Here is a 15,277-nt window from a genome sequence, read left to right as displayed (position 1 = left end):
GCAAAGAAAGGATTAGATGTGTAAATTTCTAAAGGTGAAAAACTCCTACTTTGTACTTTGACAAGTCTAAGCAATTTGTGTGTGTGTATGTGCACGCGTGCATGTGTCTATGCAAGTTCTTAAGTGTTTACCGAAAAGAAATCAGAAGTCACAGACCATGCTAGGAATGTTGTATAGGCGTGATAGCCTCGCTTTAGGCCAAAGGAAAGGACAGCGGAAAGGAAGCAGCCTGGGGTTGACTATAGCTCATGAGGACTACCCTAGGGAATGTGTGAGACTAGGCAGAAGTAAGAGGAGTAGAGATCTGGAAACCAATGAGCAGGCTATTATGTGCTATGGATTGAACTGTCTCCTCACCAAAATCACATGCTGCAGCCTTAATCCCCAATGTGGTAGTATTTGGGATGGGCCCTTTGGGAGGTATTTATATTAAGATGAGGGCCTGAGAGTGGGTCCCTCATGTTGGGATTAGTGCCTTTACAAGAAGATACTCAAGAAAGCATTTTATCTTTCTTTCTGCCATGTGAAGACACAGAAAAAGGCATTTGTTTGCAAGGCATGAAGAGGGTCCTCACCAGAACTTGACCATGCTGGCACCTTGACCTTGGACTTGTAGCCTCCAGAACTGAGAGAAAGTAAATTTCTGCTATTTAAGACACCCAGAGCATGATATTTTGTTACAGCAGCCTGAGCCAAATCATGTGATAGCTCACAGCAAGCTAAAGCTGATACACTCCTGAATTAAGGCTGTAGGGATACAGACAAGGGGACAGACATGACAGCTACTTTCTATCTGAAAGGAGCTGATGCCCACGGGATGTAGATCTAAGAACGATGTCTCCTAGGTTTTTAACCAGAGCAACTGGGAGAAATGTATCACTGAGGAAAAGGTGAAAGAGGAAGAGCACAGACAGGTGAGGGGCAGATGAAGCACCCTGTCTCAGGCACATTGAGACACTGCCGGCGTTGACATGGAAACTTGAGCTCAGAAGAGAGATCTGGTGGCAAACTATGGACCTGGCCTTGTCAGGCAAGGATAGCACCGCCAGCCTGAATGAGCTTGCCTGACAATGTACAGGCTTAGGAGTGAATAGGGCTAGTAGGGTAGCTTTGTGATAATTACATATCCAAAAACCCCCAAACTCACAGGGATCATATATAATAATATTTTCCTCCAAATAAAACTGGTTCTGTAAACTATTTCTACACATACCTGATCTTGTAGCAGAGTGCCTCCGAATGCCCAGATACAAGCAAAGACAAAATAGACCTCATAAACTTCCTTTGGGCTGTCAGAAGGTACATTTTCAGGAGTCAGTAAACATTCCAGAAGACTACAAATAGTCTAAAGAAAAAGATAAAGCCATTCTTTCAGGGCAACAATTTTTTTTTTTTTTATAACAGTGAAGAAAGTTCACAGGACTTAGGAATAAATCCTCTGTACCCTTAAGAGATTTTATGATTTTTCCCAGCTCTGTACTATGCTATCCTGGGAGACACATGAATAACTGCCTTGGGTTTCTGAGTTGGCAGTGGAAAACCTTAGCCACTTTCAACCAAATTTATCTTCTATGTAACAACAAACTATCAAAAAAAAAAAACCTATTATCATAAATTCTTCAATTAATAATCACTATAATAAAGAGAAATACACATTAAAAAAAAAAACAAGGGGGCTACAGCTGTGCTGTCTTTTTTTTTTTTTTTTATAAATAGTGAGTCCTTCTATACGCAGGACTCTATAACCCACTTTCTCACTTAAAAGCAAACTAAAGGCATTTTTCTCTCCTGCACGTGTCGCCCGACAGCATCACTGGGAACCAAGGCACTAGGTGGAAGGGGTGTGTAACTACTGCCCGCCAGGAGACGTTTAGATAACCCGCTTTCCCTTCTTTCTCTGGCAGCTGTTTCCCCCACCTGTTGTCATAAATTTGGAAAGTCAGACTGGCTGCCCTTAGCTGGTGGCATTTTTTGGACGTGAGACTAAATCTAACTCTGGGAGAAACGCTATTCAGGAACTTGCTCTTCAGATCCTCCATGTGAAAGGGCTCCATTGGTCTCAAATTCTCTCCACGTCCAGGGCAATTAGGTCAGTAACAAAGGGAACATGGCTGCTGCGAAGGCCTTTCTCGTGTGAAATAATAACCATAATGAACATGTACTTTAGCTAGCACAAAAATGGTTGTCAGGAATTAGCACTGTCACAGACCCTCAAAACTCATGAGACCCTTCCCCCAGTTTTTGGAGGCGGTGGTAGATGTTTACCAATATCATGCACACAGCAGTGAAAGCTGTAACAAAGCAAGTCACGCGTGTGTCTCTCCCTCCCAATCCTGAGAGGCAGGGAAAATGGTAATATGGAAAATTTGTCCTGGCATAATTTGGAAGTGTTTTTGAAAATTTAATTAGTTGAGCACCTGTCACATTTTCATTAGGAAAAAAAAAAGCTTTACTGGAGGATAGTTGCTTTACAACCTGTCATTTTCTCAATCTCTCTCTTGATTTCCATTATTTTATATTGTGCCATGTTTTCTACTTTAAAATAATCTTCTAATCAAATAAAATTCACCAATTTGTTGTCAAGAAAAATAATGTAAAACTCTGAGGCTTTGCTATTCCTGAGTAGAAGCCATGTTGGTCTAAGCAACCATTAAAATCAAAATGAAAAAGACTGAAAGGTGTCAAAATGATATCATCCACTGATTTGAACATGCTAATAACTCGTACGATTTTTCTATTTTCTCTCAAACACAGTACTTGGAAAACATTTTAAGCTCTGCACCAGCAATTAATATAATCACACCTTGGTGTATATTCTGAAAGAGTTAAAACACCTTAACAAATGCAAAGCAAGAAAGTTTCATATACTGGAAAACACAGTACATTAATTTCTTAAAGTGGCCTTTTAAAAGAATGAAATAATACCATTTACAACTACATGGGAAGAAGGCAATGGCACCCACTCCAGTACTCTCGCCTGGAAAATCCCATGGACGGAGGAGCCTGGTAGGCTGCAGTCCATGGGGTCGCTAAGAGTCGGACATGACTGAGCGACTTCACTTTCACTTTTCACTTTCATGCACTGGAGAAGGAAATGGCAACCCACTCCAGTGTTCTTGCCTGGAGAATCCCAGGGACGGGGGAGCCTGGTGGGCTGCCGTCTATGGGGTCTCACAGAGTTGGACATGACTGAAGTGACTTAGCAGCAGCAGCAGCAACAACTACATGGATGGACCTAGACATTATTATACTAAGTGAAGTTAGACAAAGAAAGGCAAATACATGATATCACTTACATGTGGAATCTAAAATACTACACACATGAACTTATCTAGGAAGCAGAGACAGATTCATGGACATAGAGGACAGACTTGTGGTTGCCAAGGTGGGGAGGCAGTGAGAGGGATAGATTGGAGTTTAGGATTAGCAGATGCAAACTAGTATATGTAGAATGGATAGACAACAAGGCCCCAATGTATAGCACAGGGTGTGTGTGTGTGTTAATTGCTCAGTCATGTCCAACTCTTTGTGACCGCATGGACTGTAGCCTGCCAGACTCCTCTGTCCATGGAATTCTCCAGGCAAGAATACTGGAGTAGGTTGCCATTTCCTTCTCCAGGGGATGTTCCTGACCTAGGGATCAAACCTGGGTCTCCTGCATTGCACACAGATTCTTTACCATCTGAGCCACCAGGGAAACCCCACCAGGCTCCTCTGTCCATGGGGATTCTCCAGGCAAGAACACTGGAGTGGGTTGCCATGCCCTCCTCAACTCAATTACAGTAAAAAATAATCTCTTTAAGCAATTCTCTTATACACTCATTTTTGTCTCTAATATTTTTCCTTATAAGCAATCACAGCAAAGAGATGACTTTATCCAATAGCAGCCAGAAAGGAGTTAAGGATAAAATGCCATTTCTGAATACTACAAAAAGAGGAAGTGAGAGCAAAAATCATATTAATTCCTACTGACCTATTTTCACACTACTCTTAAATGAAGAAGTTCACACCACAGAGAAACACAAATATACAAGTCAACTTGAGAAAGAACACGATACTTGCTTTTTGCAAGTATTACACCAGAGGAAGTCTAATTAGGCTAACCACATAATTAATTCATTATGAATAAATTCAGACCTGCTTTCGGAAATAAATTATACCTCAGATAATTACTGGTGAAGACCATCGTTTACTTAATTGGTGTGCGAATTATCCAAAAACCTGAACTTTCTCTTCTTATTATGCTTGTGACTTTCTAATTTAGCTTCAAACAGATTCTGTACCATAGTAACTTCACAGTAACAAAGTACTTCAAAACTAATTTTGCTCCTAAAGAGAAACAAATAAAGGTTTCTAACTGTAAACCTTGTGCGAAGTTTTATACTTGTAAAGGCTGGGGGATAGTTTTTCCTCACACTGAGATTAAAATCACAACCTTCATTTCTGTGTGCCATGCATTATTTTCATTTGCTGTCATGACAACGTATCATACATACTCTTCACTCTTACTAGCTGTCTGACAATAAAGATCAGAAAAAAACCCATCCCTGAAATATTATAAACTCTTCATCTGGATTGACCTGACTTGAGGACTGTTCTTGGGAGGGGGCAGTAAAGCAAGGGAGGAAAGAATGGGAGGTCTGTCAGGCCACATGGGGTAGGGGTCGGTTGTCCAGGTGATGTTCAGTAGCTTTCTCTTACTCACTGGTCAACATCTTCAATTGCATGAATTTACGGTATTCAAAAAACACTGAGCACCTTCTCTGGGCCACTTGCTTAGGAAACAGAAAAATAAATGAAGCTGTTACAACCCTATTCTTATTTCATGCAAATATATTTGGGAAAAACACAATGATTCAATGATACATTTGGCGCCTAGTATGTGCTTGGCATTATGGAAATCTCTGGAGGTATACAAATGATAAAAGGTGGCTCCAGTCCTCTAGTTCACAGTCTAGTGAGAGAAACAGACCACAAACCCAAATGGTCAAGGCACATGACAGGCATGTGATAGAGGGTTGCCAAAAGCACTGGGGAACATGGGGGCTAGAGGGGTGTGGAGCAACCTAATCCTTGCAGAAACCACTCCTTGATTTTGAACAAGCAAGAACTTCTATTTTGATCAAACCAAATCAGGACTAGTGTGGTGAAATAGAGTGACCCAAGACAAACCTGCACCAGGCTGCTCTCTGGAATTGAAGTGATGGTTTTAAAGCTTGTTCTCAGCTTATCCAAGCACGCAGGAACGTATTTATCAAAAAGAATCATTAAATTGGCCTTTTCTGACTGATGTTGCCTTCTGTCTATCCAACTGGCCACATACCTGAAAAAGAACACAGAAAGGCTTTTATTGAGCACCAGGCTTGAAAAGCAGAAATTCACATACTCAAAAGCTTCCCCCTTCAACACAGCTTGGTTCAATACTTCAGGGACACATTGAGTGGGTTCATTCTATTTCTCAAATGGCAAATATTTTTAAATGACCCTTTATACACTTATTTTAATGGCCATCTTTACCCAAATGAAAAGAATGTAAAAGAAACTACTAACAGCACTTAGAAACCCAACATAATAGAGGATAAGTAGGCCATTACGGAGCATTTATCAGGAAGTATAGTTTGTCATTTCCTAGAGCACTGAAACTATTTTCAGAGGGTAGGCTTTACTTATGAAAACAGCTTGGGGTTTTTCTTGATTAAAATTGGCGTCGATTTTTTAGTAATGAAAAATCAGTTACAAATAAAAAGGCGAAAATTTCATAGGGACTATTTCCAAGTCCCTCCTTGCTCACTGGATTGAATGTAACTCTAACCTGATAACTGATAATGCAGTTCCTATGCGTGTGTGTGCTCAGTTGCATCCAATTGTCTGTGGCCCCATGGACTGCAGCCCACCAGGCTCCTCTGCCCATGGAATTTTCCAGGCAAGGATAATGGAGTGGGGTGCCATTTCCTACTCTAGGGGATCTTCCTGACTCAGGGATGAAACCCTCATCTCCTGCTTGGCAGACAGATTCTTTATCACGAGCATCACCTGGGAAGCCAATACGTGGCTCTAAAATGGTATCTCACCCTTGGGTACAGGTGTATAAATCTGAAGCTTATAAAATGTTACCACTTACATTCACATTTCTAACATATTAATAAAAATAATGTTTGTCAGTAAAATGAAATATGACTTAGTTGCACTCACAGTAGTCTCTGGAAAGAAACTGTATGATACAACATGAAAAATAATTGCTCAAAGAGTTCTCATCAAATAAGAAACAGTGATCAGAAATCCATATAGCTGTCACCAGAGACAGTGCAACCAGATCAATAACAGCTATACCTTGCTTTAAGCAAATCAGATTGCATATTTTTAATATCAAAAGAAACTAAGGCAAGATGTTTATCTCAGTAAAGGCTCCCTCTGATAATCATAAGGTTTCATGATGGAGTTTTATTAAATATTCAACTATCTACACATTATTGCTAGATTCATGAACTATCAACTACAACTTTTTCAGGTCAAAGAGGAATGATTTTCAGCTGAAGTTCAGTTGCATGATGGTAACTGAAAGGTCACTTCTGGTGCTCCCCGAGTTGCATCCAGTGGGTGCCACAGAACAGTGGAATAATGGAATATGGTTGCTGGGTACTCAGAATGAAGGCCACACCTAGCCCTTAGCTACTCTTTTTATTCTACTCAAGCTGGCAGAACTGAAGTCTCGGTATCCAGAGCTTTTTTTGGTGGGGTGGGTGGGGAGGTGGCTTATTTAGGGAGATGGAGCTCTAAGTCAGACTGCCCGGATCTTTCTCCATCCTTTAACCCTGTTTCCTTGGGCAGGTTCGTTAACATCTCTGTGCCTCTAGTTTTAACTGGCAGTGGAGATGATGATGACATGCTTTTCCTAGGGTTGCTCTGAGGAGCAAATGAGTTATCATGTATTAAGTGCTTAGATTAATAACTGACATATAACAAATTTCCAATCAATGCTACTCATTAGCAGAGTTGGTGGAATTGGGAGAACTGGGTTCAGATCCTGGCTTTGCCTTTCTGCACATCTCCTAAAGGCAGTAGTGTCCTGCAGGGCAGGCAGTGCTCTGTTGGGTTTAAGAAATTCTATCCCAACTCCCCACCTCTGTCTTTGGTCTCTGTGGGGGCAGAAGGCTGTGCAGAGCTAACTAGGAGCTGCAGCCTCAACAAAGCCACAGAAGGGGGAAATGGGCTTTGCACTCAGATAATAGCTACTTCATTGACCCTCACTGGCAATAGCCAAAGTCTCAAAGGGAAAGCCCACCAGGCCCAGGAGCAAAATGATGCTGTTGTACAAATTATGTCCACAAAAAAGAAAGTGAATTCAATCAAACCAGGAGATGCGGTAAGAGTTGAAACTGATTGGAGGCAAAGAAAGAAAGAAAGAAACAAAATGACCTCTGCTAGCAGTCAACCACACCATATAGCACTGGAAGTTAAGGAAAAAAGCACCTATATTGTTAAATATGGACAGTTGAAAATACTATGTATAAATTACTGCTAAATTTAGTAAACACTAAAAGGCAGCAATTATCTTCAGCAATGGAAAAACTGAAGCTATAGATCTGTGCTATTGGCAATTCTTTCCACCCTATTTCATGCAAATTTCTCTCATGATTTTTAAAAGATGCTGTAGATTTGAACATAGCCAAATGAAACACACTGCTACCATACAACATACAAGTAAAAAAATGATATATTTATTCCTTACCTACATATGCGTGCACCCACATCACTGTCCCTGTCTCAGGAAATAGCTGCCTTAACGCAACAGATGCTTTAATGCATCACCTTAACGCTAATGTCTAGATCACTAACAGAGAATCTTTGGCTCAGTGGTGCTTGTAAATCTGTTCCATATAGGCAACTGTGTTGCATCTCCTTCTCCTCCAGAAGTCTTATAGGTACATCACTCCTATAGGAACATCACAGGAAGTCTACAGCCCTGTAGTTGAGAAACTATAAAGGCAGCCAACGTTTTCAGGCTTCTGAAGATATTATTTATTACTCTAAGTCTGGCATTGGGATCCCATCATACAGTACAATAGGAATTCAGGGCCTTCTATAGTTTGCCCCTCATGGCAAGAGTTTGGTTTTCTATCATTCATGGTGGCCTAGAATATAGCATAAGTTGAAAAGAACCTACAGATGAGCAGTGTACACTGATGACTTCTGAATCTGTATGTTTATACATACAAACAGAATCCAAAGATGAAAGGATAGGATTGTAGGGATAGAAGACAATAAGCTCATCCAATGTAGGTGAGTGAATGAGTGAGACAAAGGTAGAATGATATTTTCAACTAAATTATTAGGGAAATGCAAATCAGAAGTACAATGAGGTACCACCTCACACCAGTCATTAAAAAGTCTACAAACAGCAAATGTTGGCAAGGATGGAGAAAAGGGAACCCTTCTACATTAATGGTGGGAATGCAAATGGGTTCAATCACTATGGAAAATAATATGGAGGTTTCTCAAAAAAACTAAAAATAGAATTGCCGTAGGATCCATCAATCCCACTCCTGGGCATATGTCAGGAAAAAACTAAATTTTGAAAAAAAATACATACACCCCTATGTTCACAACAGCATGATTCACAATAGAAAAGAAATGGAAACAGCCTAAAAGTTCATCCACAGATAAATGGATAAAGAAGATGTAGTGTGTAATGAACAGTACTTAACTGTTAAAAAAAAAAAGAAAAAAAGGATGCCATTTGCAGCAACATGGATGGACCTTAGAGATTATTATACTAAGTGAAGTAAATCAGAAAGATAAAGACAAATACCATATGATATCACTTACATGTGGAATCTAAAATAGGACACAAGTGAACTTATCTATGACATAGAAATAGACTCACAGACACAGAGAATGGACAGACTGGTTGCCAAGGGGGAAAGAGGGCGGGAGGGATGTTTGGGGTTGGCTGTTGCAAACTCGTATATATATGTGTGTGTAACTGAATCACTTTGCTGTACACCTGAAACTAACACAACACTATAAATCAACTATACTTCAGTAAAATCAAGTTTTTAAAAGAAACATTTTCAACTAAAGTAGTAGAGGGAAAAGTATGATCTGAAGTTGTGGCTCCCAAAAGTTACCTTCCAGGAATCAGACAAAATTTCAGAAATATGCCTGCCTTTTCCTATCATTATGTACAAGCTATGCAATACACAGTTTTGTAGATCTCATTTTCAGTTATGCTCACTTTAAATAATTATAAATGAATTTAATTATTCTCTGTTTTTCTGTGCATTTTATTCCTTTCTACTAGAAGAAATTCTCATTGATGATAATTTTCAGAAATATACTTCTAATTTCTCTCAAGATCTCAACAGATGTAGGAGTCTTTCAGTAAACTTACTTAGAACTCAGAATTAAAACAGTATTTGATTCAGCTAGTCACTTACTGATATGATTTTAAGAATGTTGTTTGACTTCTTATCTGTAAAATGTGGACATACAATTATGCATTTAAATAGCTCAGTGAATTTTAACAAAAAATGTTCTTAGCAGGTTACGTAATAAGAGCATTCTATTTATTCTTTAGTTCAAACATAGTATTTCATAATCTCCTCTACCCAAAATATCTTATCAGTTTCCACATATGAATTAAGAAAATATATTTCCTAACTCTGGACACTAAAGGTTCTAGAAGGAATGACATACCAGTGGCAGTGAGCACTCTAGCATCGTATCTTGGATTCTAACTACTACTCCTTAGACAAAAAAGTCACTCCTGGTTCCTTAGAGAAATGGCTGAATGGAGTGTAGGGGAAGGAAAGTCTGAGATGAGCCAGAAGCATCTGGCTCAGCTAAAAAGCAAATATAAAAGAACATGGAAGGCACTCCTGCTGGTAAAATTTAGGACAAATTGAGCATGCAAAAGAATACGGTTGGCAATGATTCATAATCCACTGAACTAAAAGAAAAAAGAACCCATGAATAGAAAATGACACTCCTCAAAAAGAAAAAGGAAGGGGGAAGAGAAGAAAAAGAGAGAGAAAGAGGGGAAGTGAGGAAAAAGAGTCGAAGGGAAGAATAGAAATAGTTTTTGTTTTTTTTTTTAACTAAAAAAATGTCACTTAATATTAATATATAGAGACAGAAAGGTGGACCCACTTTGCAACCACTTCGCAAATATCATTCTTTGAAATATCTGGCTTCTTCTCTTCAAAACTCTAAATGTCATGAAAGAAAAAGGTGGATTGATATTCTAGATTAAAGGAGAAGACAGAGATAAGTAAGTGCAATGCATGGTCCTTGTTTTGATGTTGGATTAAAAGAAAAAAAAGCCACAGAGGAAATTCCCAGAGTAGCTGGGAAATTTTGAAAAATCACTGTTTTGATAATATTATAACAAAGATAAATTTCTTAGATATGTTTATTGGAATAATGTTCATGTAGGAACCACTCTAGTTCTTAGGCATGAACTGTCAATGTCTCCAACTCACTTTCAGATAATTCAGCAAAAATAAAAGTAGACAATTTTACGTCTCTCTCTGCCTTTGAGAGGGAATGTATGTACAGCCAAAAAGAAAGTAAATTGGGTAAAATTGTAAAAATTGATAACTATAGGAAAAGACTGCTTGGTTATATAATGTACTACCTACCACCTTTTTAACTTTTTTGTATTTTTTAACACTTTCAAATTAAAAAGTTGGGGGGAAACTGAGACCTTAGATATTGGTTTTGGAAATTACGTGAATGATTATATTGATCTCAGAGATAATTAGGGATTAAATGAGTCAATACATGTAAAGCTATTACATTTTTAATATTATGACATTAAAGTAAGGTAACAAAATATCTGATAATACGGTAAAAAAATACCCCTCCCAATTGAAATAGTCACTTTTTCATAGTACACTGAAACTTTCTGGCAGTAGGAGGTAAAAATGTAAAAATATCCTGTACAGAAGATATCCATTATTATGGATAATGACCTGGATGGGCCCTTTAGTCACACACATGAAAATGAAAATCTACCCATTGATCTTAATTGGAACCAAACCTCCATAAAAACAAAATCTAATGGTAAAGAGGGGTTTAACTTTCACAAGAATGCAAATCTGGTGACTCTTCTGCCATCCTATGATCTCTGACTTACTAGATAAAAGTCCTTCTTTAATTGGGGATTTAGACAGCCTCTGTTAGCACAAACTCCATATGTTACTGAGACAATCACAGAGACCTTGGGAACCGTGAAATTTACTGCTGAAATCAGACCACACCAGTGGGGGTGAGGGGCCTCATGAATGAAATGGGGTACCAGGACTGCCTCTGCTCTCTGCATGGGAAGGTCAAGGGACATTGGATATTCTCCTTCATCTAGCTCCTAATCAACAGAAATGTCCTAGGAGCCAGTCAAAATCCTAGCTGGAGAAAGCAGCTGTTAGTCCAAGAAGAACTCTCTATCTTAGACTTTAAAAATCAGTCCTTCCCGTAGCTTCACAGAAACCTGAGTATGGCTCTACTTGGCTGTTGAGTTAGAGGATGAGACTTTCAGTAAACAAATCAGTACACAGAAAAGTCGCCTGGAGAAGTTCATGAGTCAGGAGTCTGGCAGGAACAGAAGTCATCCTTGAATCAGGATAAGAGATAAGGATCAATAAAAGGACTCTATTGGGAAAGGTAAAGGGCTACCAGAACCTGGAAGTAAAGAATCTCATGGAGAGATTTAAGAGGAGCTTCTCAGGTGGCTCAGTGGGTAAAGCATCTGCCTGCAACGCAGGAGATGCAGGAGACACTGGTTCCATCCCTGGGTTGGGAAGATCCTCTGCAGGAAGGCATGGCAACCCACTCTGATACTCTTGCCTGGAGGATCCCATGGACAGAAAGGCCTGGGGGGCTACAGTCTATTGGGTCGCAAAGAGTCGGACACGACTGAACATCCCTGCATGCTGATGAAGGACAGTCATCCTGTTGTAGTCCTGCGGGAAGGGAGCCGGAGGAATGAAGAGACTTCACTCTCCCTTCTCCCTCTCATTTCCTGCCAGCGCTACCCATTGGCCAAAACCAACCAGAAGCCAGAGGGCAAGGAACCTATTGATGTGGTCCACACAGGACAGCCACTGGGGGCACAGAGCGGGGTGGAGGGGTAAAGAGAAGAGAACTGCCACAAGAAGCATACCATCACCAGCGCTGCTCACGTGCAGAGCATACATGTTTCTACAGCACAGAGTGGGGATATGAGAGAAGGTGACAAGGGACCACCAGAAAAAATGATGAAAAGTGTAAACATCTGAAAAGCAAGCAAGTGGGCACAATAAGCTGGTTCTAAATCAAAGCATCACTGCTGTTCACATATGCATATTATATATATACACACACACACATATATGCTCACTAAATGATATACTTACACCTAAGTGCTCCACGTGAGCTTTTATTATTTATTCACTTAGTCAACAAATGTATGTCTTCACATGTGCAAGGCATGAACAGGGTAATGTCCAACTAAAAATGACAACTGCATAAAGGTTCTAATTTATTTTGGGCTTCCCTGGTGGCTCAGACGGTAAAGCATCTGCCTGCAATGCGGGAGACCCAGGTTCGATCCCTGGCTCGGGAAGATCCTCTGGAGAAGGAAACGGCAACCTACTCCAGTACTCTTGCCTGGAAAATTCCATGGACAGAGGAGCTTTGTAGGCTATAGTCCATGGGGTCACAAAGAGTCAGACACGACTGAGCGACTTCACTTCACTTTGTCTCTTATTTTAGATTAGCCTAATTAATTAGCACTAAATTTAATCACTAATATTTTCTTCAAATAGTCAAATACAATTTACGCTTTCTTTTAACACCTAAGATTAATAGTTCAGTTCAGTCGCTCAGTCGTGTCTGCTGCTTTGCGACCCCATGGACTGCAGCATGCTGGGCTTCCCTATCCATCACCAACTCCCGAAGCTTGCTCAAACTCATGTCCATCGATTTGGTGATGGCATCCAAGCATCTCATCCTCTGTCATCCCCTTCTCCTCCTGCCTTCAATCTTTCCCATTATCAGGGTCTTTTCCATAGAGCTGCTGAGCAGACGACCCACAAACTGCAGAACAATTATACCAAAGAAATTCTCACACTGTTAAGAAAGTTTTTGGACCAACAACAGATTTCCCAACCTGGGGATCCAGCAAAGGGGATGGAGAATCCCCAGGGAATTTGACTTTGGAGGCCAGTGGGATTGGATTATAGAACTTCCACAGGACTAGGGAAACAAACTCTTGGAAGGTAGAAACAAACCTTGTATGCACCAGGAGCAAGGAGAAAGCACCAGTGTCCCCACAACAGACTGAGTCAGACTTGCCTGTGAGTGTTCAGGAGTCTCTGGTGGGGGTGTGGGTCAACAGTTTGGCCTCAGGCCAAACAACACAGAGGGAACACAGCCCCGTCCATCAACAGAAAATTGGATTAAAGATTTACTGAGCATGGCCCAAACACCCTCTTCCAACAACACAAGAGAAGACTCTACACATGGACATCACCAGATGGTCAACACTGAAATCAGATTAATTACATTCTTTGCAGCCAAAGATGGAGAAGCTCTACACAGTCAGCAAAAACAAGACCGGGAGCTGACTGTGGTTCAGATCATGAACTCCTTATTGCCAAATTCAGACTTACATTGAAGAAAGTAGGGAAAACCACTAGACCATTCAGGTATGACCTAAATCAAATCCCTTAAAATTATAACAGTGGAAGTGAGAAATAGATTTAAGGGACTAGATCTGATAGACAGAGTGCCTGATGAACTATAGATGGAGGTTCGTGACATTGTACGGGAGACAGGGATCAAGACCATCCCCATGGAAAAGAAATGCAAAAAAGCAAAATGACTGTCTGAGGAGACTTACAAATAGCTGAGAAAAGAAGAGAAGTGAAAAGCAAAGGAGAAAAAGAAAGATATATACATTTGAATGCAGAGTTCCAAAGAATAGCAAGGAGAGATAAGAAAGCCTTCCTCAGTGATCAATGCAAAGAAATAGAGGAAAACAATAGAATGAGAAAGCCTAGAGATCTCTTCAAGAAAATTAGAGATACCAAGGGAAAATTTCATGTAAAAATGGACTCAACAAAGGACAGAAATGGTATGGACCTAAAAGAAGCAGAAGATGTTAAGAAGAGGCAGCAAGAATACACAGAAGAACTATATAAAACTATTATCACGACCCAGATAATCACGATGGTGTGATCACTCACCTAGAGCCAGACATCTTGGAATATGAAGTCAAGTGGGCCTTAGGAAGCATCACAACGAACAAAGCTAGTGGAGATGATGGAATTCCAGTTGAGCTATCTCAAATCCTAAAGGATGATGCTGTGAAAGTACTGCACTCAATATGCCAGCAAATTTGGAAAATGTAGCAGTGGCCATAGGACTGGAAAAGGTCAGTTTTCATTCCAATCCCAAAGAAAGGCAATGCCAAAGAATGCTCAAACTACCTCATAATTGCACTCATCTCACACGTTAGTAAAGTCATGCTCAAAATTCTCCAAGCCAGGCTTTAACAATACGTGAACTATGAACTTCCAGATGTTCAAGCTGGATTTAGAAAAGGTAGAGGAACCAGAGATCAAATTGCCAACATATGCTGGATCATTGAAAAAGCAAGAGAGTTCCAGAAAAACATCTATTTCTGCTTTATTGACTATGCCAAAGCCTTTGACTGTGTGGATCACAACAAACTGTGGAAAATTCTTCAAGAGATGAAAATACCAGACCACCTGACCTGCCTCCTGAGAAATCTGTATGCAGGTCAGGAAGCAACAGTTAGAACTGGGCATGGAACAACAGACGGGTTCCAAATAGGAAAAGGAGTACTTCAAGGCTATATACTGTCACCCTGCTTATTTAACTTATATACAGAGTACATCATGAGAAACGCTGGGCTGGAAGAAGCACAAGCTGGAATCTAAGATTGCCGGGAGAAATATCAATAACCTGAGATATGCAGATGACACCACCCTTACGGCAGAAAGTGAAGAAGAACTAAAAAGCCTCTTGATGAAAGTGAAAGAGGAAAAAGCTGGCTTAAAGCTCAACATTCAGAAAACTAAGATCATTGCGTTCGGTCCCATCAGTTCAGTTCAGTCACTCAGTCGTGTCCGACTCTTTGCGACCCCATGAACTGCAGCACGCCAGGCCTCTCTGTCCGTCACCAACTCCCGGAGTTCACCCAAACCCATGATCATCGAGTCGGTGATGCCATCCAACCATCTCATCCTCTGTCGTCCCCTTCTCCTCCCGCCCC

At 40.3% G+C, this 15,277-nt stretch overlaps 1 protein-coding gene and 1 non-coding gene across 6 annotated transcripts in view; one reads left to right on the top strand and one right to left on the bottom strand.

Moving 5' to 3' along the window:
* Nucleotides 1-15,277, bottom strand: part of DNAH11 (dynein axonemal heavy chain 11) — a 364,135-nt gene that overhangs the window by 192,803 nt on the left and 156,055 nt on the right. For 4 of the 5 annotated variants that reach the window (XM_081536384.1, XM_081536387.1, XM_081536386.1 and 1 more), the window contains 2 exons: nt 5,173-5,323; nt 1,214-1,345 (listed from right to left, as the gene is read on the bottom strand). In XM_081536384.1, coding sequence (XP_081392510.1) covers nt 1,214-1,345; nt 5,173-5,323 — 283 coding nt within the window. Of the gene's footprint in view, nt 1-1,213; nt 1,346-5,172; nt 5,324-15,277 lie in introns of those variants that run through there. The other variant, XM_081536388.1, reaches the window with a different exon arrangement.
* On the top strand, nt 12,530-12,601 carry TRNAC-GCA (transfer RNA cysteine (anticodon GCA)). Its single transcript has one exon. It is a non-coding gene; the product is annotated as a tRNA-Cys (tRNA).

Source organism: Giraffa tippelskirchi, chromosome 10 (genome assembly GCF_054371585.1).
Source record: "Giraffa tippelskirchi isolate mGirTip1 chromosome 10, T2T-mGirTip1v1.2.pri, whole genome shotgun sequence".
Lineage (NCBI taxonomy): Eukaryota > Metazoa > Chordata > Mammalia > Artiodactyla > Giraffidae > Giraffa > Giraffa tippelskirchi.
This window is presented reverse-complemented; position numbering and strand designations above follow the sequence as displayed.